This window comes from Aotus nancymaae, unplaced genomic scaffold (assembly GCF_030222135.1).
Source record: "Aotus nancymaae isolate 86718 unplaced genomic scaffold, 86718_ANA_hifiasm-v0.15.2.pri h1tg000092l, whole genome shotgun sequence".
Classification (NCBI taxonomy): Eukaryota; Metazoa; Chordata; class Mammalia; order Primates; family Aotidae; genus Aotus; species Aotus nancymaae.
Window position 1 is genome coordinate 2,339,672 of NW_026988507.1, and position 25,979 is coordinate 2,365,650.

Here is a 25,979-nt window from a genome sequence, read left to right on the forward strand (position 1 = left end):
CCCAGAGGGGATCGTGGTGACAAAGGTGAAAAAGTGAGTACAAAGCGAGGCTGCTTGACCCTGGTGGACCTCCCGGATCCCCCAAGGCCCCACCATGTGTTTAAGAGACTGGCTACCTCTTAAACAGCAGCCCAGGGACAGATAGCTCTTGGAGAAACACTGCTTCCCATTGATGCCCTTTTCTCTTTCTGCCAAGGGTGCACCTGGACCTCGTGGCAGAGATGGAGAACCTGGGACCCCTGGAAATCCTGGCCCCCCTGGTCCTCCCGGCCCCCCTGGCCCCCCTGGTCTTGGTGGAGTAAGTATCCTTACTTCCCCTTCCTTCAGGCTGTCCCTCCAGTAATGTGGCTTTTAAATTGCTACTTGCACTTACCTGGCTGGCTCCCAGGGCTGCCAGCAGTGTGTACATAGCCTGCCCATGGGCTTTGCCCTCAGGCCTATAATTTAGTAGAGTCACATATTAGGGATGAGATTGTGGTGCTAAGGGCTGGCGTTTTTCACTAACTGGGATTCTATAAAGAAAGTCTTCAGTTACCTGGCTTCCTGGCATCTGCACCATGTGGTTGATTCTGGGGGGTGGGTGTAAGGTTAGGAGGAAGAATGACTGGGCACTTGTGTTTCTCTGGAAGAAGAGTGACCACTGTCCTTGGAAGACATTTATTCTTGGTCCTTGCCAAGTACATTCCAAGCAGCTATTCGTTCTCATGAAAGAGCTCCACTGAGTGAAGGTGTATGGCTAAAGTCAATTTTGGAATCAAACCAATCAACAAATTATATGATTGCCTAGTTTTTGCGGGTTTGCTATTTTGACATTTGCTGTGTTTGAAATTCCTAAACGTAAATGAGCTCACAGATGCCTACTCCATCACTTGCTGAAATATTCTAACACTGTTGGTTTTAGTCCTTTGCTGGGCATTAAAGTCTTAAAGAATAAAGAGCACCCTTAGAAGCTTTAGTTATGTTTCTCAATATATGTTAAATAATATCTGTCATATTTTAGAACGTAAAAATAATTTTATAAAATGAAATGCAAGGAACTGATACTTCTCCAAATAACACTTTCCCTTCCAGGGAAATGATTTTGCCACTGTCATCTAATAATTCATTCCCAAAATTATTTTCCAGGCTAATTCTGATCAATGATAGGTTAGTCTCCAACTATCAGAGTTTATCTCAGTAGAGTTCTTTCTCTCAGATAGAGCTTACCTAGCCAAGTAGCGAAGACCTAAGGCCTTTCAACCTCCTAATGTTATTGGGTTTCTTTGCAGAACTTTGCTGCCCAGATGGCTGGAGGATTTGATGACAAGGCTGGTGGTGCTCAGATGGGAGTAATGCAAGGACCAATGGTAAGAAAAGACACCAGCTCTTTGCAGCCAAAATGGCAGGAGGTGGCCCTTAGCAGAGCCGGAGAGTCTGACAACCTCCGCTTTGCAGATAATTGCTTAGAGCAGCTCTTCTCCATAGTTATGTAACCTCCCATTCAGCTAGCCCAAAGCATTTGGTTTTTAATGGCAATGGATGCCACTTTTAATGATGCGCTGGAGTGACTAAGAAGAATGAAGATGGGGAGATGCATATAGGCTGATCTGTTAGAAGGCCAGTTGCTATTGCTCTTGGAATGAGAACTGAAGAATGCAGACAGCAGCTACTGTTCTCCAGGATCCACAGACTTCTAGCAGGAAATCTCAGCCCTGCAGCTCTGACTTGGCACATGCTAAATGAAACTCAGACTTTAGTAAACATGGCTGCTGTCCAGGAGAAAGCAAGGCCAGCTTTTCTGTCCAAATGGTGCCTATAAATAAAAATAGACTGTTGCGTGGGGAGTGGGAAATGACAGGGAGCAGCCACTCTAGGCCCCCTGCCCACAGAGTAACTTCTTGTCCTTTGTCTGGGCTGTTGGCTGGGAGAAGATGGCACACTGGAGGCCGCTGGGGAAGCATGTCCAGTAAACCCCTCATTTTCTGTTCTGATGCAGGGCCCTATGGGACCTCGAGGACCTCCAGGCCCTGCAGGCGCTCCCGTAAGTATCTGCAAGTCTTTTCCCCTCCCTGGTATTGCAGAGGATTCCCAAGCACTATGATGTTTTAGCAGTTTATAGGGGGTGACCTGGTGTCCTCATTTTACTTTTTAGGGGCCTCAAGGATTTCAAGGCAATCCTGGTGAACCTGGTGAACCTGGCGTCTCTGTGAGTACTGGCACGGCCTGTCCCCTCTCCTGGGGAGCCTCTCATGATAGACCACTGGGACCACAGCTGCTGTCCCTCCCAGGCTCTGCCCAGCTCTTTCCCACAATCAGTGGCCCCAAGGAAATCCAGATGTTAACTTCCTAGCTGTGGAGGAACTCTAACAGAGAGCCCAATGTGGCAAGGACCACCAGGGACTGTCCTAACAGCACCCTTTCTGGGTCACCCCAGCCTGTGCTGTCTGCTGCCTTCCACTGTGATCTCTGCACCTTTGCTCTGACCTTTCCATCTTTCTTCTTCATAGGAGAACTGGCTTCCAAAACTACAATCTCAAAGTTCTGTCCACTGCTTAGGTGTCTTCCTGCTCTAACCATCTCTTAAACTCTCTTCCTTTGTTTGTAGGGTCCCATGGGTCCCCGTGGTCCTCCTGGTCCCCCTGGAAAGCCTGGTGATGATGTGAGTATACGTGAGTAGACAAATGAGGAGCTGACTCCTTTGAAAGGGTCTAGAGAGGGTGTGTGCTTGGGGGAGTGACGGGGAGCACCCAGGGTGGAGGTGTCCTGAGGAGCAAGACTGAGCATTCCCAAACCCTGACGCCATCTCCTATCTATATGGCCACTGTGTCTGTGCTGGAAAGTTCCCTGGGGACTGCTTTGGATCCAAGGGAAGAGAAATAATTAAAACATCATTAGCCCCAGGAAGGGAAATTGAGAAATGAGAGAAGAGAGAGAAAAAAAAGCACAAGGCAGAGATGTAGAGAAGGAAAAACAAAGAAAAAAATGTTCAACAACTCAGCATTATCTTAATTGTAAATGAGTTAGAAAAAGCTCAGCCTGAGTCAGGATGTCTACAAAGGATGCAAACGAAATGAAGAGACAAGAATTGGCACTCTTGGGCTATTTTTATGAATAACATTAGACAGTAAAAGTCTCTCGAGGTTAGGGAGAGCGTGTCCAGTCGGCAGAGCCCAGGAGAGGAGAGAAAAAGCCTCTCAGGGGAAGTTGAAGGCTGGTGAGGACAGAGGAGCTTGCCCATGGGCCATGCATGTGTCCAAAAGAAGAAATCATGACCCATGAAAGGCACCCAGGGATGTGGAGTCTGAAAGAAGTGAGGGAGATGAGTGAGCCAGTGGGCAAAGGCATGGATGGCTGGAAGAAGGGAAGCCCTCTGGGGTGCCCCCACTCTGCTACTGGGTCTCTGAGGAAGCTGGGGTATCTCTCTCTCCCATCAGGGTGAAGCTGGAAAACCTGGAAAAGCTGGTGAAAGAGGTCCACCAGGTCCTCAGGTAAACGCCACCTTTCCCAGCCTCAGGTATCTTTCCCAGTGTCATCTTTCCTGTGGCCTTAAGCCCAGCACATCCAGTTCAATGAGGTCACTTCTGAGATGAAACACCAGTAGCCCCTATATTTACCATGACCGTGTTTGTGATCCCCACTCAGGCTCCCATGAGGGAGGCTGGGCAGTTGTTATTTATACCACTTTGCATAGATGGGGAATACTGGGAGCAGTGATCTGGGTTTTACCGAAATTGCTGTCCAAGTGCCCAAGTCGGGGGATTCCAGACGATGCCCTGGTCAACGCCCTGGTAGCCCAAGGGAGCTGGAGGCCCTCCTGCAGCCCAGGGCAGCTTCCCCCTGTTGTTTTCCTCTGTACCCTGAACATCTCCGCTTTGGATTGCAGGGTGCTCGTGGCTTCCCAGGAACCCCAGGCCTTCCTGGTGTCAAAGGTCACAGAGTAAGTATCAAGGGTGAGGAGGCAGGAAGGAAGAGATGCCTGGGGGGACAGAAGAGCACTTTGGAGCGTGTGCATTTCTTCCAATTTGGGTTTCCCAGAAGTGTGATTGAACATTTTCTCTTGTTCCCTAGGGTTATCCGGGCCTGGACGGTGCTAAGGGAGAGGCGGGCGCCCCTGGTGTGAAGGTGAGATGCCAGAAAGTGCATTGGGATGGGGAGGAGGGAGACAATAAGGAGCCCGGCTTCCTAGCCGGGAAGATGCTGAGGAGCTCGGTAGAGCCAGCTTGTCAGAACAGCCTTGGCTTGGAACACCAGCCCTACATCCTGATGGGCCAACAGCAGGCCTGGAGAGCTCGGGGCATTGTCCCTCACAGGAGGGACAGTGCTCGCACTGAAGCTTGTGTCAGTCTGAGCTGAGATGATCAGGGCTTTTGGTGTCTTCCCTAGGAGTTTTCTGGGGGCTGAGAATGGGGTGCCAGACACTGATCCTCTGTGTCATTTTTCCAGGGTGAGAGTGGTTCCCCCGGTGAGAACGGTTCTCCGGGCCCGATGGTAAGTATGGACACCCTCCAGGAAGGCTTACCAGAGACCCTTCAGACTATCAGATGGCTGCAAAGAGCTCCCTTTGTGCAAAGTTCATATTCAATGTTGTAGATTTCATGTGATTGCGAGTAAAAAGCAAAATGCATTAGACAGATGATTTAAGATTTCGCCATTTCCTTAAAATAGCCATGTTAACACACTAAAGATGCTTCCATTTTAAAAAATTCTGTTGATTGTCAACATTTTGTCAAGCTCCTCTACTGCAAGGAGCAAGGTGTGGCTGTAACAAGGTTCCCAATAGGTAGCAACAGGAGCATTCATGTGTTCTGCCTGGGCAGAAAACTGCTGGGTGTGATCTAAGAGTCCTGGCTAGTCAGGGAGGCAGCACCATCAGAAGGGACTTGGTTTCCTGGGTGTGTGCATCCTCCCTCTCTCTCCTCTGGTATCTGCGAAGAGCCCGCCGGTAGAAATGGTCACTCTGAGCGCTGTGAAGCCAACTCATGCTGAGGCTGTTCTGATGTGTGTTCCAGGGTCCTCGTGGTCTGCCAGGTGAAAGAGGACGGACTGGCCCTGCTGGTGCTGCGGTGAGTAATTGACGAAGCCAAACGCCACCATTTTGTTGAGCACTTTAGAGTTTACAGGTTTGTTTCTCTTGACCCTTGAAACAACCCTGTGAGGCGTAGGGAGTATTATTCTTTGAGAATCCACCCTGAGTGTGCCCGTCGAAAATTCCCAGGCTGAGTCTGCACAGGTGAAGGAGGAGGGATGGGAATGGAAGTGTGGATGGGCGAGAGCAGGATTATCTTAACCAGTCCGGATTATCAGGTAATCCCTCCAACAGCCACCACCCACTCCCTGGGCAATCCAGTTGGAATTTACAGACAGACTTAGTTGGCTATAGTACCACCATGCTGCTCTCTGTTCTTTCTGGTTGCTTGAATGCCCTAGAAAAGTGGGACAGGTGAGCATCAACTCACAGGGCTTTATGCTGGCTGCTGCTGCCGTGAGTGATGTTATGCTGTAGTACCGAACCACCATTCCACAGGCATGTCCTGTGTCTAATACCCTATATGCTTTATCGCATCTAATCTCCCACATCCTGAGAGGTGGTTCTATTCTTCTCCCCATTTTAGAGATGAAAAAACCAAGACATAGAAAGGTGAAATAGCTTAAGATAAATGATGCTTTGCAGCCTCAGACTCTGGTGGCCTCTAGTTAATGTGGGAAATTAAGGGCGAGGGGATTGGCAGCTGATGGAGGGTGCAGGGTGCCAGACGGAGGCGTTTAGCTCTGATCCCTTAGCAATAGAGAGTTCTTGTAGGCGCTTGGTCAGGCGAGTGATGCGATGAAAGCCGTGTTTAAGAAAGATTATGTTTTCTGCTGATTTCCTACCCCCACCACCCAAGCTCTGAGGCCCCTCCTCACAGGTCCTTGCAGGGCTGGCCAAAATAAATCAGCTTCACTCCGTTGTGCTGCTTTCCAGCTAATGTGTCTGTTTGGCAGAAGTTTCCCTCAATGGCAGATCACTGAAATAAGCAGCAGCTCGGACCCCCCTTTGTCAGCCAGAGCTGCTGAAGTGCCTTGCCCCAGGGTCACTCTGTGTGAGGGGATTAGAGAGCACTGGGGCTGCCAAGAAACACTGCCGTTTCTACAGATTAGCAGGACGCTGGCTTGTGGCCTTTAGCGAGGCTCAGAGCTGCAGTGGACTCAGTCTGCATGGGCTAAAGACAAGCTCCATCCCTGTCCCTGTTCCCTCCTTCCTGGGCACCGCAACCCTGCTTCTTGGTTCTCTTTGCTGGTTCCTGTCCCCACGGTAGTTAGGCTGGCAGCGTGTGTAGGATTTGGTTTAGAAGGCTGACAGTGTTGCTTTTGAGCCCTTCTTTGCTCCCCTTCCCTCGTCCCTCCCATCAGACTCCTCTCTGGAGTCTGCTCTGCTAGGCTTCTGCTCTGTGGCCTCCCTGCAGTCTTCCCAGCCTTGATTTCCAGAAGGTGGCTGTGCCGTGTCTGGGATGTGCAGGCCCCAGACACAGGGTAGGCTCACGTACATCCAAGTGTTGGTCTAGTGTCAAGGCTGGGCTGCAGACCGGGCTGGGTTGGCGTCTGCCTGCTGTGGTCATGCGCCCTCCCTTGGGCCTGACTGCGTCTTCTCTCCAGACTTGCTGCAGGGAGAGGTGGCAGATGCCAGTCTAGTTCTGGCCTCTCAGAGCAGCATGGCAGCTCTCTTCTGCTTAGACCCAGCCTGGGCCTCCCTGCTGGCCAACCCCTGGACGGAGGGTGCTCCAGAGCTTCCCAGGGAACAGTTTCCCGCAGTGCCAGGCCAGCCCAGAGGGGCTGTGGCCAATCCTGAAGCTTTATGTTCCTGCTGACATTTTCTCTAAGTTTTCTCTTGCTTTCCTCTTAAATGCCAATCTGGAGAGTCTCAGTTAGGAGAAATGGACTCCAGCCAGGAAGAAGAGTTGAGTTGTATTTAAAACACGAGCTCCCCCTAAAGCCTCCTTCTCCTTTAGCTTCTAAGGAGAGGCAGAGACTGGCAGGCAGGACTCAGCAGGGATAGGTCCCTTCCTGACCCACTCAGTCAGGTCTTAGGCCCAGCTCCACCCAGCCTGTGGCCTCCAGAGTTTGGGTAGAGTTCCCCGGGCCCTAAGGAAACTTGAGAGAGAATTTGAGGAGTGTCACCACAAACTCGGGGAAAAAATCCTCCAAGTCCAGTCCTAGAGAAGAAGCTGGCAACCTTGCCTTGCTTTGTAAACCAAAGCCTCCCAGGGCATGAGCTCAGATGTAGGCTTTGAGCTGCGGCTGGTGTCCTGCCCCATCAGGGAGCCAGTGGGAGACATCTGTGAGCATCTATATTTTCTATAAGAGTAGGTTGTCTGGGGATGGGACAGAGGAAGAGGCAGCCTGGAGTCAACCAAAAGGAGGCCTTAACCAGAGAGGCTAACCAAGCCTTAACCAGAGAGGCTAACCAAGCCTTGACCAGAGAGGCTAACCAAGCCTTGACCAGAGAGGCTAACCAAGCCTTAACCAGAGAGGCTAACCAAGCCTTGAAAACCCCTCCCACTGAGCAGGCAGCAAGCACTGAGTCCATGTGGTTGCCTCGCTGTTTCATTGCTTTGCACTCAATTCTCTGACTCTTTAAATAATCACTTGGCCTTGAAGTTAGGGAAATTTTGGGTCTGAACTGAAGTTGAAGAAAAGAGGGAATGATTTAAGCTTTGTTTAAGATTAGAGGCTGTGCACAGTGGCTCATGCCTGTAATCTCAGCACCTTGGGAGGCCAAGGCGGGATCACCTGAGGTCAGGAGTTCGAGACCAGTCTGGCCAACATGGCGAAGCCCCATCTCCACTAAAAATACAAAAAAATTAGCCAGGTGTGGTGGCACGTGCCTGTAATCCCAGTTACTCAGGAGGCTGAGGCAGGAGAATTGCTTGAACTCGGGAGGTGGAGGTTGTAGTGAGCCAAGACCGCACCACTGCACTCCGGCCTGTGCGACAGACCCAGACACTGTCTCAAAAAAAAAAAAAAAAAAAAAAAAGAGATTAGAAGAAGGAGCCCACTACTGCCCTCTGGCCACCCACTCACACAGACACCAAAGCTGCAGCCCACACCTCGCCATCCTCATGCCCAGCCCTGGGACGCCCCAGGCACAGTGTCTCCCTGGTTTTCTGTGAGGGTGGGCCGGGAACAGGGACGGCCAGAGCTGTGGGCACCTCTCATGGCTGCTTCCTTCTCCTTGCTCACAGGGTGCCCGGGGCAACGATGGTCAGCCAGGCCCTGCAGGGCCTCCGGTAAGTTCCTGTCATCCTCAGCAGGTCTCTGTGGTTGCTGTGCTTTACGTCCTATTAAGCAGCCCAGTGAAGTCTGCAGGGATGATCGGGTGCAACCATAGCAGCACTCCGATGTCTACTGGAAAGGGGGAAGAGAGAGGAGGAATAGTTTTTAAATATCACTTGAGCATGTTGGTAACAAGCTTTGGGGCATGGGCTCACTTTTCTCAGCCACCCTTTCAGCAGTCTTTCTTGAGGAGGGAGGTCAAAGAAGTGTCTGCTTCTCACCACAGATGTAGTCAGAAACTTGCTTTGCCTTCTGAAGCCAGGCCAAGTTTCCTGGGGACGCTGGCAATGGGATAACTTTCATCCAAGGCCTTTTAGCCGCAGTGGATAGAGAGTGAAATCAGTGCAGAGGTGGGAAGGAGTGTGAGGTGTGGGGTGCCTCGCTTTGGAGGCCAGAACTGGCATTCATCTCTCTTCCCATCCGCCACTTCTCTCCAGGGTCCCGTCGGTCCTGCTGGTGGTCCTGGCTTCCCTGGTGCTCCTGGAGCCAAGGTACGTGCCCTGTTATCCAGTCAGGAGTTTCTGGGTGCTGAGAAGCTGTCCTTTCCCTGTAACCTTTGCTCACTGCTCCGTCAGAAACCACCTGCTCCCTTCTGAGAAGTAGCTCCCCACCACCCCACCCACTGCCCCCTCCATCCAGGTGGGGCAAAAAGCCAGACACTCACAGCTTCACCTGGAGGGAAAGTAAGACAGAAGATAAAATGTAGGAGATCCAGTTACAGCTTCGGAGTGGGGAAAGGCAGACAGAGAAGAAGACAGGGATACACCAGAGGCCTGGCAAGGGCAGAAGGCCAGGAGTGGCAGCGAGGGGAGGCAAGCCTGGGGCAGACCCAACAGCTGAGCGAGCTCGAGGCCCCGAAGGGTGCTGGGGGGAACTGGGCAAGGAGGAGGGCACAGGCAGGGAGCCCCTGCTCCCCTCCGGGTTTCTGCTTCATTTGGGGTGCCTGGCTCTTCCAAGCCACGTTAATGGAGTTCTCTGGAGGATTACTAGAGGCCAATGGGAGGCCAGCCAGTTCAGGGACAGACCCGGCAGCCCAGGAGGGATTCCAGTGTGAACGTCCCTGGGAATGAATAAGGAGCCTCCATGTGTCACTGGCATCAGGTTGCTTTTCCCCTCCTGGGGGTTTCCATGGCAACCAGACAGTGTCTGAGGTCCCGGAGCCGGGTGAAGGAGACCCATTGTGAAGAGGGGCAGCGGAAGGTGAGGGGGGCTGACCTTTGGAAACTAATAATTACCAAAGTGAAGCAAGAATGTTCTGAGAAGAAACCTGAGGAGGCTCTGCCCTCTCTCCAGGTCAGCAGCCTCCCCCGGGACTCTGCCATCCAGAGTGGGTTGTAATTTTCAGGAAAAAATGAAAGCAAAAGCCCAAGCCATTTTGGGGGAGGGAGCTTGCTGAGGCCTCCCGGGGGAATTGGGCTGCACCGAGAGCAGGGAGGGGCAGAGTCCCCCTGTTCTTTTGCCTTGGCTTTCTGGCTTACTGAGAACAGACTGGGGCCAGAGCTGTGGTGTCACTGTTCACCTGTCAGCTCAGGCGAGAGTAAGGTGGTGCTCTGAGCTGAGCTGTTCAGAGGCTTAGAAGGGACCTCAGTTCCTCAATACAATAGAAAAACAGGAGGTGGGGGAGAGAGCGGGGTCCATCCATCATCCCATAGTGCCAGGATGGCAGGGTCGCCGGCCCACGCGTTTCTGATGTCGATGGAGCCGCAGGTTGCCCATTGCTGTAGCACGTAGCTGTGCCATGGCGTGTGGAGGCTTATGGTGTAGAGAGGAGGTGAGCATAGAGGGGCAGGCGTGGGAAGTCATCAGGTCATCAGCTCAGTCAGACAGGGACAAACGGCAGCGTGAGCTGTGTGTGAATGCGTGTGTTCAGGCGCAGGGTTGGGTGTGTGTGTGTGAACGCGCATGTTCAGGTGCAGGGTTGGGGGTGTGTGTGTGATTTAGTGTCGTGCTTGCAGCTGGCCCTGCGGGTGTGTGTGTGTGTGAATGTGCGTGTTCAGGTGCAGGGTTGGGTGTGTGTGTGTGAGAATGTGCGTGTTCAGGTGCAGGGTTGGGTGTGTGTGTGTGAATGCGTGTGTTCAGGTGCAGGGTTGGGTGTGTGTGTGTGAATGCGCGTGTTCAGGTGCAGGGTTGGGTGTGTGTGTGTGAATGCGTGTGTTCAGGTGCAGGGTTGGGTGTGTGTGTGTGAATGCGCGTGTTCAGGTGCAGGGTTGGGTGTGTGTGTGTGAATGTGCGTGTTCAGGTGCAGGGTTGGGTGTGTGTGTGTGAACGCGCATGTTCAGGTGCAGGGTTGGGGGTGTGTGTGTGATTTAGTGTCGTGCTTGCAGCTGACCCTGCGCTGTCGCCCACCCGCTAGAGGTCTGTGTCCCCACTCTTCTTCATTTCATCCTCCCTGTCTCTTCCCAGGGTGAAGCCGGCCCCACTGGTGCCCGTGGTCCTGAAGGCGCTCAAGGTCCTCGTGGTGAACCCGGTACTCCTGGGTCCCCTGGGCCTGCTGGTGCCTCTGTGAGTGCAGCTTGTCTTTGGCCTGGGGGGTCTGGAGTCTGTGGCCTTGGAACTCTTGACTCTATACTTTGCTCTGACAGCTGTGGGCTCCAATCACCAAACCATTCTGGCCCAACGCCTGTCCCCATCTCTAGATGTATCTCCCTCTATCCCATCTTCCCCTTGAAACACTTATGGGAATGCTCCTGAAATGGACGGCACCTCTCCCAGGTCCCTGGATCTGTACCCTGGAGGGCTGGAGGGGGTTGGGGTTCATTCTTTGCTGCTAATTTGACAGTGACACTGTCTCCTTTTTCAGGGTAACCCTGGAGCAGATGGAATTCCTGGAGCCAAAGGATCTGCTGTGAGTGTTACCCCTGGACTTTTTACTTCTCCAAGCGAGCCCGGTCCTGCCTTGCCCCTCTCCTGACAGCCCTCCCTTCTGCTTATGCCAACAGGGTGCTCCTGGCATTGCTGGTGCTCCTGGCTTCCCTGGGCCACGGGGTCCTCCTGGCCCTCAAGGTGCAACTGGTCCTCTGGGCCCAAAAGGTCAGACGGTAAGAGCCCAACGTGACCTCCAAGTCCCACTGACATCTCTGGAGTCAGACCCCATCACCCCTCTTTCTCATGCTCTCCTGCCCTGGCCTCACAGCGGCTTCCATCCGAGGCATCTTGAACAGGGGTTCTGGGGCAGGGCAGGCTCTTTGGAGAGAACCCCGTGTGAGGACCTGTCTCTTTTTTCAAGGGTGAACCTGGTATTGCTGGCTTCAAAGGTGAACAAGGCCCCAAGGGAGAACCTGTGAGTATCTGCCCCTAAGCCCTTGTCTCCTCTGCTGCTGTTCTACAGGGCACAGGCCTCAGCCCCACCGCCTACCTCCTCCAGGGCTCTATCCCCCAATCTGGGTCCTCCCAGGTTGTACCTGGAGGAGACTTAACAGGGCTGGGGAAGGCCCCGATGTAGCTTCAGCTCCCATCTTTGGCTTGGCCAGTTTGAACAGTTTGATCTTTACACCCTCTCGCTTCCCTTTGCTCTTCCATGGCTGGTCTGTTACGGTCTCTCTTCCCCAACCCCACACCCGCCTGGAACAGTTGCCAAGGCTACGTCCTTCATACGCCGAGTCGAGCCTTGCTCTGCGGCCAGGTGAAGGCTCACTCTGTTTCTCTTTTTTGCTGGTCCTCAGGGCCCCGCTGGCCCCCAGGGAGCCCCTGGACCCGCTGGTGAAGAAGGCAAGAGAGGTGCCCGTGGAGAGCCTGGTGGCGTTGGGCCCATTGGTCCCCCTGGAGAAAGAGTAAGTGAATGAGGAGGCTCCATCCCACGGGGGCTGTGACCTCGAGAGGAAAGTGAGTCCTTGTGGTCCGTGTTCCTGCTGAGTCCCATGACTTTTCCACACATCATCCTCCTCTTTCTCCGTCCACACCACAGGGAGAGGGAGCCTGATCCTCAGTTGTGCCCACCACTGCCAGGCTGACATGAAATAGTATGAGCTCTTCCCAGGAAGGGAAACAGGTTCCAGAAGTTAACCTCTGAGAATCCTGCAGGCCGCAGCCACTGCTCCCCAGAAATTTGGGGTTGGTGGGTTAGTGAGATGGACCTGTTGGAGCCTGGCTGGGCTAGGGGCCATCCTCACTCACTGCCTCTCCTCCCTGTGGCTCTCTAGGGCGCTCCTGGCAACCGCGGTTTCCCAGGTCAAGATGGTCTGGCAGGTCCCAAGGTGAGTGGGAGAAGAGGGCTGGGGTCCCTCCCTGCATCCCTGGTCACGTGGTGTCCCACTGACTCCATGTGTACTCTTGTGTAGGGAGCCCCTGGAGAGCGAGGGCCCAGTGGCCTTGCTGGCCCCAAGGGAGCCAACGGTGACCCTGGCCGTCCCGGAGAACCTGGCCTTCCTGGAGCCCGGGTAAGTAGCAGAGCTGCTGTTGCCCTTGGCTTCAGACTCTGAGTGGACCCTCAGGCCCTTCCTGGCTGGCTCCCTCCGGCCCTGCACTACCGGGATTGGGAGGTCCTGGGGCCGGTCCCCAACACCACCTTCTTCTCTCTCCCGAACAAAGGGTCTCACTGGCCGCCCTGGTGATGCTGGTCCTCAAGGCAAAGTTGGCCCTTCTGTAAGTCTGTCCTCTGAGGGCTGCTGGGAGGGTGGGGGGATCTTCCTGGGGAGGCAAGGGAAAAGAGAGACGGAGTTTGGGTGGGGGAGGCCTGGAGTACTGTGAATTTTGAGAATTTCGGTAGGGGATAGACAGTAGGCAATGGGGCCAGATGTAGCCTGTGCAGTAGCCGTGAGCGCTGAAAATCCCACCCCCTTATGTATTCAGGGCTTATCCTCAGGGGCATGGCGACATCGTGTGTGCACTTTCTGAGGCAGCTTTCTAAACTCAGCGGTGCCTTGTTGCAGATGGGCCTATGGGTGCGGTGTGGTCAGTCCTAGATGCTGAGCCTAGTCCTGGGCCTGCCGTGTAGACCCTTAGCAGATGTTGGATGGCTGGAAGTGGTCAGAGTGTCTGTGTTCTGAGGACGGCGTTCTCTCTTTCAGGGGGCCCCTGGTGAAGATGGTCGTCCTGGACCTCCAGGTCCTCAGGGTGCTCGTGGGCAGCCTGGTGTCATGGGTTTCCCTGGCCCCAAAGGTGCCAATGTAAGTAATAATTTACTCTTCCATTTCCTTCTACGTGGTGCTACCTGCCTCCCCGCCCTCTTGGGGAAAGGGCTGGGTCCTGAGTAGGGTTTAGCCAGGGACAGTCATGAGTGGGGCTCCTGTGCCATGGGTGGCAATGGAGGTCTGCATGTGATTCGGGGGAAATCCAGGACTCCAGAGAGCCTTGGGGCCTTGCGGCCATGACATTGTTCCATGGGGCAGTGCCCAGCAGGCTGGCTGCCATTAAGGCCTCTGAACAGAAGAGAAGGGCTGGTACTTTGCTTTATCCTTGGCTGTCCATCAGGATATGGCCCCGAGCCTCAGTCCTTGCAGCCCGCTCTGTCCCCTACTCCCTCCCAAACCATACGCCTCATGGTCCTGCACTCTCTTTCCTCCAGGGTGAGCCTGGCAAAGCTGGTGAAAAGGGACTGCCTGGTGCTCCTGGTCTGAGAGTAAGTATCCTTCCCCACTGCCTGCGGCTTGGTGTTGGCGGGGCATCGGCAGGGAGGACAGGGGAATGGCCTTCCCATGGCGTGGTCCTGGGACCCCTCAGTATTGCGGATTGATCCCTGTGGCTGAGCCCCACACTGGCTGGGCCCTTTGGGTGTCTAGACAGGGAGACTTCTGGTTGCCGCTGGTCAGCAGGCCAGGAAGCTGGGAAGGCTTCCATGCTGAAAACAGCTAAGAAAAGGCAGGACCTGGGAAGGAAGGCTGGGGAAGGTGTGGAAATGGAGTTCAGCTGGGGGGAATCGTGGCGGTCTGGAAACTGCGCCAGAAGTGCCTCTGCCCAGTCCTAGGGGACTGCAAGAGGGAAGAAAAGCATGTCATTGCATTGTATTTTCATCTTCCCTTTAGGGTCTTCCTGGCAAAGATGGTGAGACAGGTGCTGCTGGACCCCCTGGCCCTGCTGTAAGTACCTGCCCAGCCTCCCCAGGTGGCCCTGGGGGCAGGGGCTGGGAGGGGTGGGGGTGATGGGTCACAAGTCCATCCAGTAATGGAGTTGACAGGTGTGGATGTAAGCTGAGCTGGTACTCCAGACCCACTGTGAGCTGAGGCCGGCGTCCCAGGAGGCTGTGTGGACCCACTTTGGTGGAGAGGAGTGTGGGTGGCTGATGGGAGTGCAGGGAGGCATACACACATTGTGTGAGCAGTGAAGGAAAATGCTGTCCTGCCCACTCTGCTGACCTCCCCCTGGGCCTCAGTAGCTGTGGCTCTCAGGTTCTCTGAAACACTGGCTCAGCTCACCTTTTCCTCTGCAGGGACCTGCTGGTGAACGAGGCGAGCAGGGTGCTCCTGGGCCATCTGGGTTCCAGGTAGGTGTCTGGACCAGGCTCTCTGTCCAGTCTTATGCTATACCCAGGGCTCTCTGGGGCAGCAGCAGGCAACATGGGTAGGGAGCGCGCACCTCTTGCAGGACGCCAGGCACTGAGCCTTCCCTGCACCCCTGGCTCTCACTGCTGCTGCCACCTTCCTTTGGGTCTGCCCTATAGCATGCCTCCCTGGGGGATGGGGCAGCAAACTCTCCATTGCTAACACTTGTCACTTCGGCTTCTAGGGACTTCCTGGCCCTCCTGGTCCCCCAGGTGAAGGTGGAAAACCAGGTGACCAGGTGAGTATGGAGCTCTTTGAACCTGCAACCTGTTTAGGTGGGAAGGTCTTTTCTGATGCCTAGGAGGCAAGGGCAAGAGGGCACGGGGAGCCCTGTGAGGCCTGGGGATGTCCTGGACCCACAGTCTGAGCTCTGTCCCTCATGGGAGGAGGGATAGTCAGCCCCGCTGTGGAGGATTGTTCGGGGTCTGTGACATGAACCCTTCACTCTCACACATCTTCCTTTGTTCTCCAGGGTGTTCCCGGTGAAGCTGGAGCTCCTGGCCTCGTGGGTCCCAGGGTGAGTGTCCCGTTGGCCACTGCAGGCGGCCTTCTTGGGCCTGTCCTGGGCCCTACCCCTCCCCACCTCCCTGCTTTCTCCCTAGGTCTCCCCCACTGCTCTTGGTTGATGGCTTTTTGGTGTCTCTGCCACAGGGTGAACGAGGTTTCCCAGGTGAACGTGGCTCTCCCGGTGCCCAGGGCCTCCAGGGTGCCCGTGGCCTCCCTGGCACTCCTGGCACTGATGGTCCCAAAGTAAGTGAGGCTGTGTCCTGTGGAGGCCTTCTGGGAAGCCTGGGAGGCCCACTGAGTGGGGAGAAGAAGGGGAACAGGCTCAGGAGGAATGAAGAATAGAAGTGGCAGGTGGAAGATGGAGCTGGAAAGGAGGAAGGGAAGGAAGAGGGGTTTGGGGCTCTGGTTACCCAGTTTCCGTGAACAGGGGCTCGGGGGAGGTGCTGTCTGCTACAGACTCCCTCTTACCTCCCTCCCCAGGGTGCATCTGGCCCAGCAGGACCCCCCGGGGCTCAGGGCCCTCCAGGTCTTCAGGGAATGCCCGGCGAGAGGGGAGCAGCTGGTATTGCTGGGCCCAAGGGCGACAGGGTAAGTGCCGGGGTTTCGGCCTCTCACCAAAGCTGTGACTTTGCCACACTCCTGCCCCTTGTGTTCCCTTCCATTCCCTCATGGCACCTGGTGATGAGGGTCCCAGTTAGCCCTGCTTGAGGAGCTTAAAGACTCCTTTCCAAAGCTCCCTGCCTTTTAGGGACATCCTATCCCCATGTCCCTTCATCTCGCCCCTGCCCCTCCTTACCCACCCTGAGACCACAGCAAATCCCTCTTGGGCAGGGCCTGGGCTCTACCTAGAGCCCCAGCCTGGGTGGGACTGAGCCAGCCATGGGGGTCCTGGGGTGCCCTGCTGAGGCGGATGGTTTTCTCTTCCCCCAGGGTGATGTTGGTGAGAAAGGCCCCGAGGGAGCCCCTGGAAAGGATGGTGGGCGAGTAAGTGAATGCGGCTGCCGGGCTGCTGGGGATTGGGATCCTAGCCCTGCACCCAGGAGATGGGGGAGGGGGCTGGGGAGTCTGCTAGTGGGGTCCTTGGTTGTGTCTCTGTGGGGCTGGGCAACTGCAGACACTTCTCTGTTGAGCTGGGACCAGAGGGTGAGTGGGAGCTCTGGTGGCTGTGGGAGGGCGCACCAAGGTCTGCTGCGTGTGGGGCCCCACCTGCTCGGCCAGCTCAGCCTGCCTCCCTCACTTCTACCTGCTCTCCCACAGGGTCTGACAGGTCCCATCGGCCCCCCTGGCCCGGCTGGTGCTAACGGTGAGAAGGTGAGTCCCGGCTCCTTTCCTCTCCTGTCATGCCTCCTTATCTCCTGCCAAAGGCTGTTCTGTCTTGCCTTACCACTGTCACCCTCCTGCCCGCCAGGGCTGTGAGGAGTGAAGCGGGGATCCTCTCAGAAGTGAAGCCACTGTCTGTGTGCCCTGTCGTTGGGGCAGCAGCTGGCCTGGGGGTAAAAGCACATTTAGCAGAGGCCCTCAAGAGGGTGCGGGTGTGGGCTGCACAGTAACGCAGGCTGTGCCAGGGCGTGTGTGGGGACCTGGAGCCCCCTTCCCACCAGCAGGGCTCCCCGAATGCACTGTGCCCTCTTCCATTCTGACCCCCATCTTCTCACCCCTGGCTCCCCCTCCCCTCCTGGCCCTTAGGGAGAAGTTGGACCTCCTGGTCCTGCAGGAAGTGCTGGTGCTCGTGGCGCTCCGGTGAGTGTCTGCCCCTCTCAGCCTCGCTCGGCCAGAGGTTCCTGGGAGCCAGCGCAGGCCCTCATGCTGCCCTGTGGCCTTGCGCGCTGCCAGGCACTGGGTCCCTCCCTGCCTGCTGGTTCTAGGGTGGGAGGAGAGATGGAAAGGGAAGGGGGAAGGCACGTCACCCCTGTGGTGTGCTCAGGGTGAGGGGTTTTGTGTTAACAGAGCCTCTGCCTGCATTCAGGACTAAGGCTGCTTTCAGTTGCCCGTCTCTGGGGAACAGGAGGCTGAGCGGGGCCCAAGCGGCTCTCAGAAAGGAGCAGAAGCAGGTCAAGCAGCGGGGCCTGACCTTTCACCATGCCCTCTTCTCTCACAGGGTGAACGTGGAGAGACTGGCCCCCCTGGACCAGCAGGATTTGCTGGGCCTCCTGTGAGTATCTTTGTCTATTCTCCTGGCTCCACATCCAGCACCCTCGCGCATCAGAGCTAGTCGGGGAGGGAAATGGACACTCCTCTCTTCTCCTTTCCCACCTCCATACTAATGGAACCATCGTGTCCAGGCCAGGGTGGACACACATGCACATACTCACAGAGTCTCCTGCTCTTCTGGAAGAGCTCCGGGGCTTTGGCCTGCCCCTCACTCAGCCTCTTCCCTCCCATTACAGGGTGCTGATGGCCAGCCTGGGGCCAAGGGTGAGCAAGGAGAGGCTGGCCAGAAAGGTGACGCTGGTGCTCCTGGTCCTCAGGGCCCCTCTGGAGCACCTGGGCCTCAGGTAACAGTGCTCCCCGAAGAATTGTTTCCTCAAGGAAGGGCTCCTGGGCCCCAGCAGGCTGCACAGGCAGAGGATGGTTCTCAGGCCTGGGGACACTTCCGTGTCTGTGGAAGGAGTTTCCATGGTCCCCATGTGGCATGTGGGCTGTATGGTGGTGTGTAGGGACTGACAGGGGACAGGCTGACCACAGACATCCAGAACCAAGCTGCTGGTCTCCTGGGGAGGAGGGGGCGGTGGCAGGAAAAGCTTCCTGGGAGGCCAGACCCCAGACCGATGCCTAACAGTTCTGCAGATGCCTGATCGGCTTCTCCTAGAATACAAGTCTCCTGCAGCGGAGGTGCCAGGCCTGCCTGGGGCAGCTCTTCAGTCTGGGTTTTTAGTGCCAAGAAAGCTGCATCTTTGAACACCTGGGGGTCCATTGTCAGAGGAAGCCCAGCGACTTCCCTGGGCCACTGGGCCCCACTGTCTCCCTCTTACCCTCCCAGGGTCCTACTGGAGTGACTGGTCCTAAAGGAGCCCGAGGTGCACAAGGCCCCCCGGTGAGTGAGGCCTCTCACGCCCCACCCTGCACCTCACACAGAGGGCCCGGCCCCAGAGGCTCCCATGGAGGGGGTGTTCTGGGATGCCCCCCCTTGTTTTCCCAGTCCTGCTTGGGCCCCCAGCCTAAGCCCTCCCACAGCCAGGTGGGAGAGAGGGCGCCTGGGGGCTGGGTGCACAGTGGTCCCTGATTCCCCAGCCCAAGGCTCGGTCCCTCGCCCAGCTCCCTGAAGTGCTGACTGCGGGAGCCAGAGGCAGGGGAACAGCTCCTGCCTGCTTCTATGGCCTGACCTGAGGCCCTTTCTCCCTCCCTGGCTCCCCCTTGCTGCTTTGCAGCCCTCGCCCTTTCCACACTAAGCTTTGAGATGCCCCTACTCGGCCCATTTGAATCTCAAACCTCCTGAGGGCTTGAGGTTCTCAGGCGCTCTCCTCTCCTCACGCAGGGAGCCACTGGATTCCCTGGAGCTGCTGGCCGTGTTGGACCCCCAGGCTCCAATGTAAGTGATGCTCCTGGCATGAGAGGCACAGGCAGGCATGGATAACCTGGCCCAGCACCCGACAGGGTCTGGAGAGCTCCAGGCCAGCCTCCACTCCTCTAAATCCATTCCACTCCCGGGAGGAGCAGCTAACTGGTCATGGGGACTTATCCCCTGAGGGTGGCTGGGGGCAGGGTTGTGGCCCTGCTGTTGGCCATGGGTGGCTGCTCTGCTGACTTGGTGGGCAGGACAGGGCTGCCATGATTACTTTCATCCTGGGCAGACGTTTCTTGGGCATGTTCTGTGTACCTGGCTGTGTGCTTTAAAGAAAGTCCTCATGGCCTGGGTCACTCTCAGGGAGTTTGCATGGAGGGAGTAGAGGTGATGAAGTCACTGGGTTCACCAGCACCTTGGGCAGAGGGAGCGAGTGCTGGGGGCAAGCAGAAGGCTCGGGGGTCAGAGGGGCAGGGCTGGAGCGGCTCCTGAGGAAGGGAGATTGAGGTCGAAGGGAGGAGGGAGGAGGGATTCCAAATAGATGGGAGAAAGAAAAGCAGCTGGGGCTGGCTGCCCAGAGCTGTTAGAAGGCCGAGGAGGTAGACTGGGGTGGGGGGCTTAAGTTGACTTTAGTGTGGGGATGTAGAGAAGCCCCCACATGGGAAACTGCTGTCGTGGAGGCCACAGTAGCTTTGACAGCCTGAATGAGGAAGGGTGAGGTGAGTCCTCCCTTCCTGCATTTTCTCCTTCTAGGGCAACCCTGGACCCCCTGGTCCCCCTGGTCCTTCTGGAAAAGATGGTCCCAAAGGTGCTCGAGGAGACAGCGGTCCCCCTGGCCGAGCTGGTGACCCCGGCCTCCAAGGTCCTGCTGGACCCCCTGGCGAGAAGGGAGAGCCTGGAGATGACGGTCCCTCTGTAAGTCCTTCACCAGACCCATGCCGAGGCCCCTGGGAGCAGGGTCGTGAGTGGCTTCAGAGCACCGGGCAGGACAGAGTGGGGCCTTGGGGATACCAGGGACAGGGGCTGCACAGAGTGAGCTGTGCTGAGAGGGTGGGAAGAGGCCGGGCCACTGTCAGTTCTCATCTCCTGTCTCTCCTCTCTCAGGGTGCTGATGGTCCGCCAGGTCCCCAGGGTCTGGCTGGTCAGAGAGGCATCGTCGGTCTGCCTGGGCAGCGTGGTGAGAGAGGGTTCCCCGGCTTGCCCGGCCCATCGGTGAGTGTGGGGTGTCCCTCCCTCCGGCTGAGCTGGGCCCTGCCTGCCAAGGCTTCTACCGCCCTCAGCACCCTCAGGACTGTCCCATCTGCCCTCTCCCTAAGGGTCGCACACTGATTGTCCTTGTGTCTGTCTCTGCAGGGTGAGCCCGGCAAGCAGGGCGCTCCTGGAGCATCTGGAGACAGAGGTCCTCCTGGCCCTGTGGGTCCTCCTGGCCTGACTGGTCCTGCAGGTGAACCTGGACGAGAGGTGAGCAGTGGGACCCCCTGGGGTGGCTCTGACCAGGGGGAGGGGCCCTGTGAGTCTCTGTGCTGGGCCAGCCAAGGCAAGTCCCAGGTGGGGCCCTGGAGAAGGGGGTGCCGATAGGCCAGAGAGCCTAGGTGCACTGGAAGTTTATCGGGTAGAGACCAAGAGCTGGGAAGGAGGAGGGAAACTCAGTGAGGAAGCTTTGGCTCCAAAGTGTGAGTGAGTTGGGCAGAAGAGAAGAGGCCTGAGCTTCTGACGGGGTCGGTGGCGGGGGGGGGGCGCTGGGGGAGCAGAGGGGGACACAGGCAGGAAGCAGCTGTAAACGCATTCTTGTTTTCCTTTGTCCAGGGAAGCCCCGGCGCCGATGGTCCCCCTGGCAGAGATGGTGCGGCTGGAGTCAAGGTGAGTGTCTGGGGTCTGTGTGTGCGGTGGGATGGAGAGGACATGGCCTTGGGCCCGACAGGCCAACCAGGGGTTGCAGGTTGGAACCAGTCTCATCTCAGTCTGAAAGGACCTTTTGTTCCTGACTCTTCTGGAATATTCTTCTCTGAGCCTGAGACGTCTCTCTGACAGGGTGATCGTGGTGAGGCTGGTGCTGTGGGAGCTCCTGGAGCCCCTGGGCCCCCTGGCTCTCCTGGCCCCGCTGGTCCAACTGGCAAGCAGGGAGACAGAGGAGAAGCTGTGAGTATCCTAAATTCAGTAAAAGCCGCCTTTCCCTGCACAGTGAGGCTAAGGCAGTCTGGGTTCTCGGTCTCTGGGCCATGGAGTGGTGGTCTCAGTGCTCAGCTGGGGGCAGATGCAGAGGAGGCCCCCACCCATCCTGGCTTTTCTCTGACGCTGCTCTCACTCTCTCCTCAGGGTGCACAAGGCCCCATGGGACCCTCAGGACCAGCTGGAGCCCGGGGAATACCGGTGAGTATCCAAGTGTCCTGCACTGAGTCCCCACTAGGGGCACGCCTGGAGGGCAGCCGGGACCCTGTGGTTCTGGGGACTCCTCGGCTTAGGTGGGACAGGATGGGACTGCTGGCCCTGACCTGACTCAATCTGTGTCTGCCTTGTTCCCAGGGCCCTCAAGGCCCCCGAGGTGACAAAGGAGAGGCTGGAGAGCCTGGCGAGAGAGGCCTGAAGGGACACCGTGGCTTCACTGGTCTGCAGGGTCTGCCCGGCCCCCCTGTGAGTGTCACCGCCTGTGTGGGGCTTCCTGAGGCCTCCTGCCACTCAGAGCCCACTTCAGCTCCCCATGCTGCCCAGACAGCTTGGGTTCACCCTAAGCAGTTCCCAGGACTTCCTCAGGGCTGGGAGAGGGGAAGTGGAAAGGGAAGGGGGCTGGGACATAAAGCCGCTCCCTCAGCTCCCAGGATATAGATCGATATGTCTGTGCTGACCACGGCCCTTTGCCTCTTCCTTCTATGCAGGGTCCTTCTGGAGACCAAGGTGCTTCTGGTCCTGCTGGTCCTTCTGGCCCTAGAGTAAGTGACATGGAGTTGGGAGATGGAGGGAGCCCTTCAGAGGGTGCAGGCCTGGTGTTCCCATGGTGAGGGAAATGCTGCTGCTTCTGGGGAAGCCTTGGGCTCAGGGGTCCTCACTCAGCAGTGGGGGCAGGACTGGCTCATGTGACTATGGCCAGAAAAGCGCCTGAGGCCACAGTAGCTGTAAGACAAACATGGCAGCTGTGGCTGTCAGACACACTCCTGCTAACGGCATTTTACAAAGAGGAGCCTAGGAGGGTAGGGAGCCATGGAGCTATCCTGCTGGTTCTTGGCCAGATAGAGACCAGCTCAGGGTTCCCTAACTGAGCATGTGAGGGATTGGGGGTGGAGTGGCTGGTGCTATCAGGACGGTCACCTACCAGCCCCAGCAACTTCCAGCCTTCCCTGTGGTGACCACTCTTTCCTCACGACCTCTCTCTCTTGCAGGGCCCTCCTGGCCCCGTTGGTCCCTCTGGCAAAGATGGTGCTAATGGAATCCCTGGCCCCATTGGGCCTCCTGGTCCCCGTGGACGATCAGGCGAAACCGGCCCCGCTGTAAGTGTCCTGACTCCTTTCCTGCTGTCTAGGTGTCCCCAGCATCCGAGAGGCTTGAGCTCTTTGTTGCTCAGGGCCTCTTTTAGGGCATCAGCCTGCAGCTGAGAGTGATGGCATCCTTCATCCTGAGGTCTCCTCAGAGGTTAACAGGGCTCATGATCAGTGCTGGGAAACTGAAGGGAGGGGCTAAAGAAGAAATAGGCATGGTGCTGTGGTTTCCTTCGTCTTGGGCTGCTACACCTCTGCCTCACCCATGGGGCTGGGAAGAGGGACACTCTAGTACATTCTAGCAAATGGGGATGGGCATGGAGGGGCACTTTCCCACAGTCCTGGCTGATCTCTCTGTTTCCTGCTACAGGGTCCTCCTGGAAATCCCGGACCCCCTGGTCCTCCAGGTCCCCCTGGCCCTGGCATCGACATGTCCGCCTTTGCTGGCCTTGGCCAGAGAGAGAAGGGACCCGACCCCCTGCAGTACATGCGGGCCGACCAGGCAGCCGGTGGCCTGAGACAGCACGATGCTGAGGTGGATGCCACCCTCAAGTCCCTCAACAACCAGATCGAGAGCATCCGCAGCCCCGAGGGCTCCCGCAAGAATCCTGCCCGCACCTGCCGAGACCTGCAACTCTGCCACCCTGAGTGGAAGAGCGGTGAGCTTGGAGGACAGGATCCCCTGCCCCGGGAAGCAGCGAGTCAGCCCATTAGGCACAGCAGCAAGGGAGGAGACGCCCCCTAGCACAGGGAAGAGCTGGGCCTAGAAGGTTCTGCCAGAGTGTTGCTCTCTCATTTCACAGCAGACAAGCCGCAGCCTTGGCACCTGTCTTGCCATGGCTACCTGGCTGAGGCGACCTCAGGGTGGACTCCACCCACCAGCTGGGCACTGCTCCTGCCCTCTTGGCTTGTGTTCTTCCCTAGGGCTGGACTTCACTCATGCAGATCTCCCTGCCCCTGCATCCTCCCAGGTCTCCTCCTTTCAGGCCACGTGTGAACCTCGTCCCTTGTCCCTGTAGGCCTTTCTGTCTCTTTCAGTCAAGGCTGGCCCTCTCAAGCCTTTGTGTCTGTGCCTGTCTGAGCCCCATGGGTGCTGCCTCTTCCCCCTGCAGGAGACTACTGGATTGACCCCAACCAGGGCTGCACCTTGGACGCCATGAAGGTTTTCTGCAACATGGAGACTGGCGAGACCTGCGTCTACCCCAACCCAGCCAATGTTCCCAAAAAGAACTGGTGGAGCAGCAAGAGCAAGGAGAGGAAGCACGTCTGGTTTGGAGAAACCATCAACGGTGGCTTCCACGTGAGTACCTGGGTGCCCCAGTGAGGAGCGGAGATGGCTTCTCAGACTCTTTCTTTTCTTCTCCCTGGGAGCTTTTAGCACCTTCCCCACGTTTTCCTTCAGTTTTCTGTTGGGCTTGAGAGGAGGCAAAGAAGAGGAAGAGTATTTTTTTTCCTGTGTGAGGTGGGAAAGAGGTCCTCTGAGCTTGCTCCACTCCTGGAAGCAAAAATGTCCAACTAGCTCCCTGCTTTCCCAGCACTTCTTGAGCTCCTTGAACTCTGAACTCTTGGCAGCCCCCACAGCCTCTGGTCCCACTAAATGCCAGCTCCCAGGCCTCACACTGCCACTCTGTCCCAACAGTTCAGCTATGGAGATGACAACCTAGCTCCCAACACTGCCAACGTCCAGATGACCTTCCTACGCCTGCTGTCCACGGAAGGCTCCCAGAACATCACCTACCACTGCAAGAACAGCATTGCCTACCTGGATGAAGCAGCTGGCAACCTCAAGAAGGCCCTGCTTATCCAGGGCTCCAACGACGTGGAGATCCGGGCAGAGGGCAATAGCAGGTTCACGTACACTGCCCTGAAGGATGGCTGCACGGTAAGTGGGGCTGGCTGGGGCTGCCAGAGAGAAGAGCTGCCTGTGCCGGGGCTGCCTGGAGCAGGGCTGAGGGTGGGCCTACAGCAGCTGTCAGGTCTGAAAGTGACAGGATCATCAGAGGCATGAGTTTGAGGGATCATGTAGAGAAGATAAGCTGAGTGACAGGTGAGGGAGAGGCACATACCATTCCATCTTCTCCATTCCCCTGGCTCAGGGGACTAAAACCCTACATGGTACCCAGTGACTGTTGTAGAAGTGTTCTGGCAATGTGTACAGAGTGAATAAGCAGTCACAGGTTGGGAGCTCACTCTGGGGAGTGGGAAGGAGGTGAAGGGCAGGGCGGAGGAGGGCCCTGCTGCTAAGGATAGATTTTGAAGTGGAGATGCCTTTGGCAAGCCAAGAAGAGGTCTCAGGAGTCCCCTCAGTGTGGTTCAACCTTGTGGGCACTGCTGCTCACCAGTTTGTGCAGTTTTGGGCTCCTGGGCAGGTGGAACTGGTAGCAAGGTGTCTACTAAACAGGGCCTCCTCCTTTTCTCCCCTAGAAACACACCGGTAAGTGGGGCAAGACTGTCATCGAGTACCGGTCACAGAAGACCTCACGCCTCCCCATCATTGACATTGCACCCATGGACATAGGAGGGCCCGAGCAGGAATTCGGTGTGGACATAGGGCCAGTCTGCTTCTTGTAAAAACCCAAACCCAGAAACAACACAATCCGTTGCAAACCCAAAGGACCCAAGTACTTTCCAATCCCAGTCACTCTAGGACTCTGCACTGAATGGCTGACCTGACCTGATGTCCATTCATCCCACCCTCTCACAGTTCGGACTTTTCTCCCCTCTCTAAGAGACCTGAACTGGGCAGACTGCAAAATAAAATCTCGATGTTCTATTTATTTATTGTCTTCCTGTAAGACCTTCGGGTCAAGGCAGAGGCAGGAAACTAACTGGTGTGAGTCAAACGCTCCCTGAGTGACTGCCCCCAGCCCAGGCCAGAAGGCCCCCCTTCAGGTGCCGGGCTCAGGAACTGTGTGTGTCCTACACAATGGTGCTATTCTGTGTCAAACACCTCTGTATTTTTTAAAACATCAATTGATATTAAAATGAAAAGATTATTGGAAAGTACCTATTGACTTGTGGTTTGTTCTTGAGTTTGTTTTTCGTTAGTCCTCCATTCTGCAGGCATGCCCAAACAGCAGTCCTGAGGACTTCCTCTGTTGATTTTTCAACCTGGAGTAAGGACGCTGAAGCCACACTGCCAGGGTTAGCAACCTCACACAAACACAAGCTTGCCTCTCTGGTAAACCTTGGCACTATATGAAACCCACTGGTGAACAGGACCAGAGACCAACATTTGGGAAGGGAGGTATGCCAGAGGGATGGCATTACTCTTGAAGGTAAACACTGAACACAGCTCTATGGCATATTAGTGGGAGAGGCGATGCCCTGCCAGCTTAGGGTCTAAGACCACACGTGACTGCATCCTGCTGGATGGGAGAGGTGGGAGATACAACCTCGAGAAAAGGGAGGAGCTAGGGGAGTGAACCCTGCGGGGCCCGTGGTTAAGTGTACACAATCAATCTGAGACGTTTAGTTTCAGGTCAAGGAGAGGTGGAAGTGTGACCTGCCCCACCCATATTCCTCTTTCCTGCCCCCAGACCCTGGACCCCCATTCTTCACCCTGGGCCTGCACTTAAAGTTTCCACAGACTCTAAACATCAGGCTTAAGAATGGACTGCTTCCCACTTCTTCCTACTCTCAGGTGTCCCCTCCCTTTCAATGACTTGGACAGGTGGCCACAATGAGCATGCTGTTCCCTTCTCTAGTAGCGGGCCATAGTGATGGGAACATGTG

The 25,979-nt window shown here is 56.3% G+C and overlaps 1 protein-coding gene across 1 annotated transcript; it reads left to right on the top strand.

Annotated features, from left to right (window-relative positions):
• Positions 1-215: 215 nt before the first annotated feature.
• On the top strand, positions 216-25,250 carry COL2A1 (collagen type II alpha 1 chain). The gene is made up of 48 exons (XM_012459054.2): positions 216-298; positions 1,269-1,346; positions 1,976-2,020; positions 2,132-2,185; positions 2,585-2,638; positions 3,414-3,467; positions 3,863-3,916; positions 4,048-4,101; positions 4,423-4,467; positions 4,989-5,042; positions 8,199-8,243; positions 8,727-8,780; positions 10,693-10,791; positions 11,090-11,134; positions 11,229-11,327; positions 11,516-11,569; positions 11,952-12,059; positions 12,429-12,482; positions 12,567-12,665; positions 12,817-12,870; positions 13,296-13,394; positions 13,793-13,846; positions 14,250-14,303; positions 14,654-14,707; positions 14,950-15,003; positions 15,238-15,282; positions 15,417-15,515; positions 15,753-15,860; positions 16,203-16,256; positions 16,530-16,583; positions 16,959-17,012; positions 17,371-17,424; positions 17,660-17,767; positions 18,253-18,306; positions 18,748-18,801; positions 19,528-19,689; positions 19,879-19,986; positions 20,128-20,235; positions 20,581-20,634; positions 20,806-20,913; positions 21,091-21,144; positions 21,298-21,405; positions 21,648-21,701; positions 22,149-22,256; positions 22,615-22,903; positions 23,357-23,544; positions 23,884-24,126; positions 24,669-25,250. The coding sequence occupies exons 2-48, from the start codon at positions 1,284-1,286 to the stop codon at positions 24,813-24,815; spliced, it is 3,918 nt and encodes a 1,305-aa protein (XP_012314477.2). The 5' UTR covers positions 216-298; positions 1,269-1,283; the 3' UTR covers positions 24,816-25,250.
• Positions 25,251-25,979: the final 729 nt, after the last annotated feature.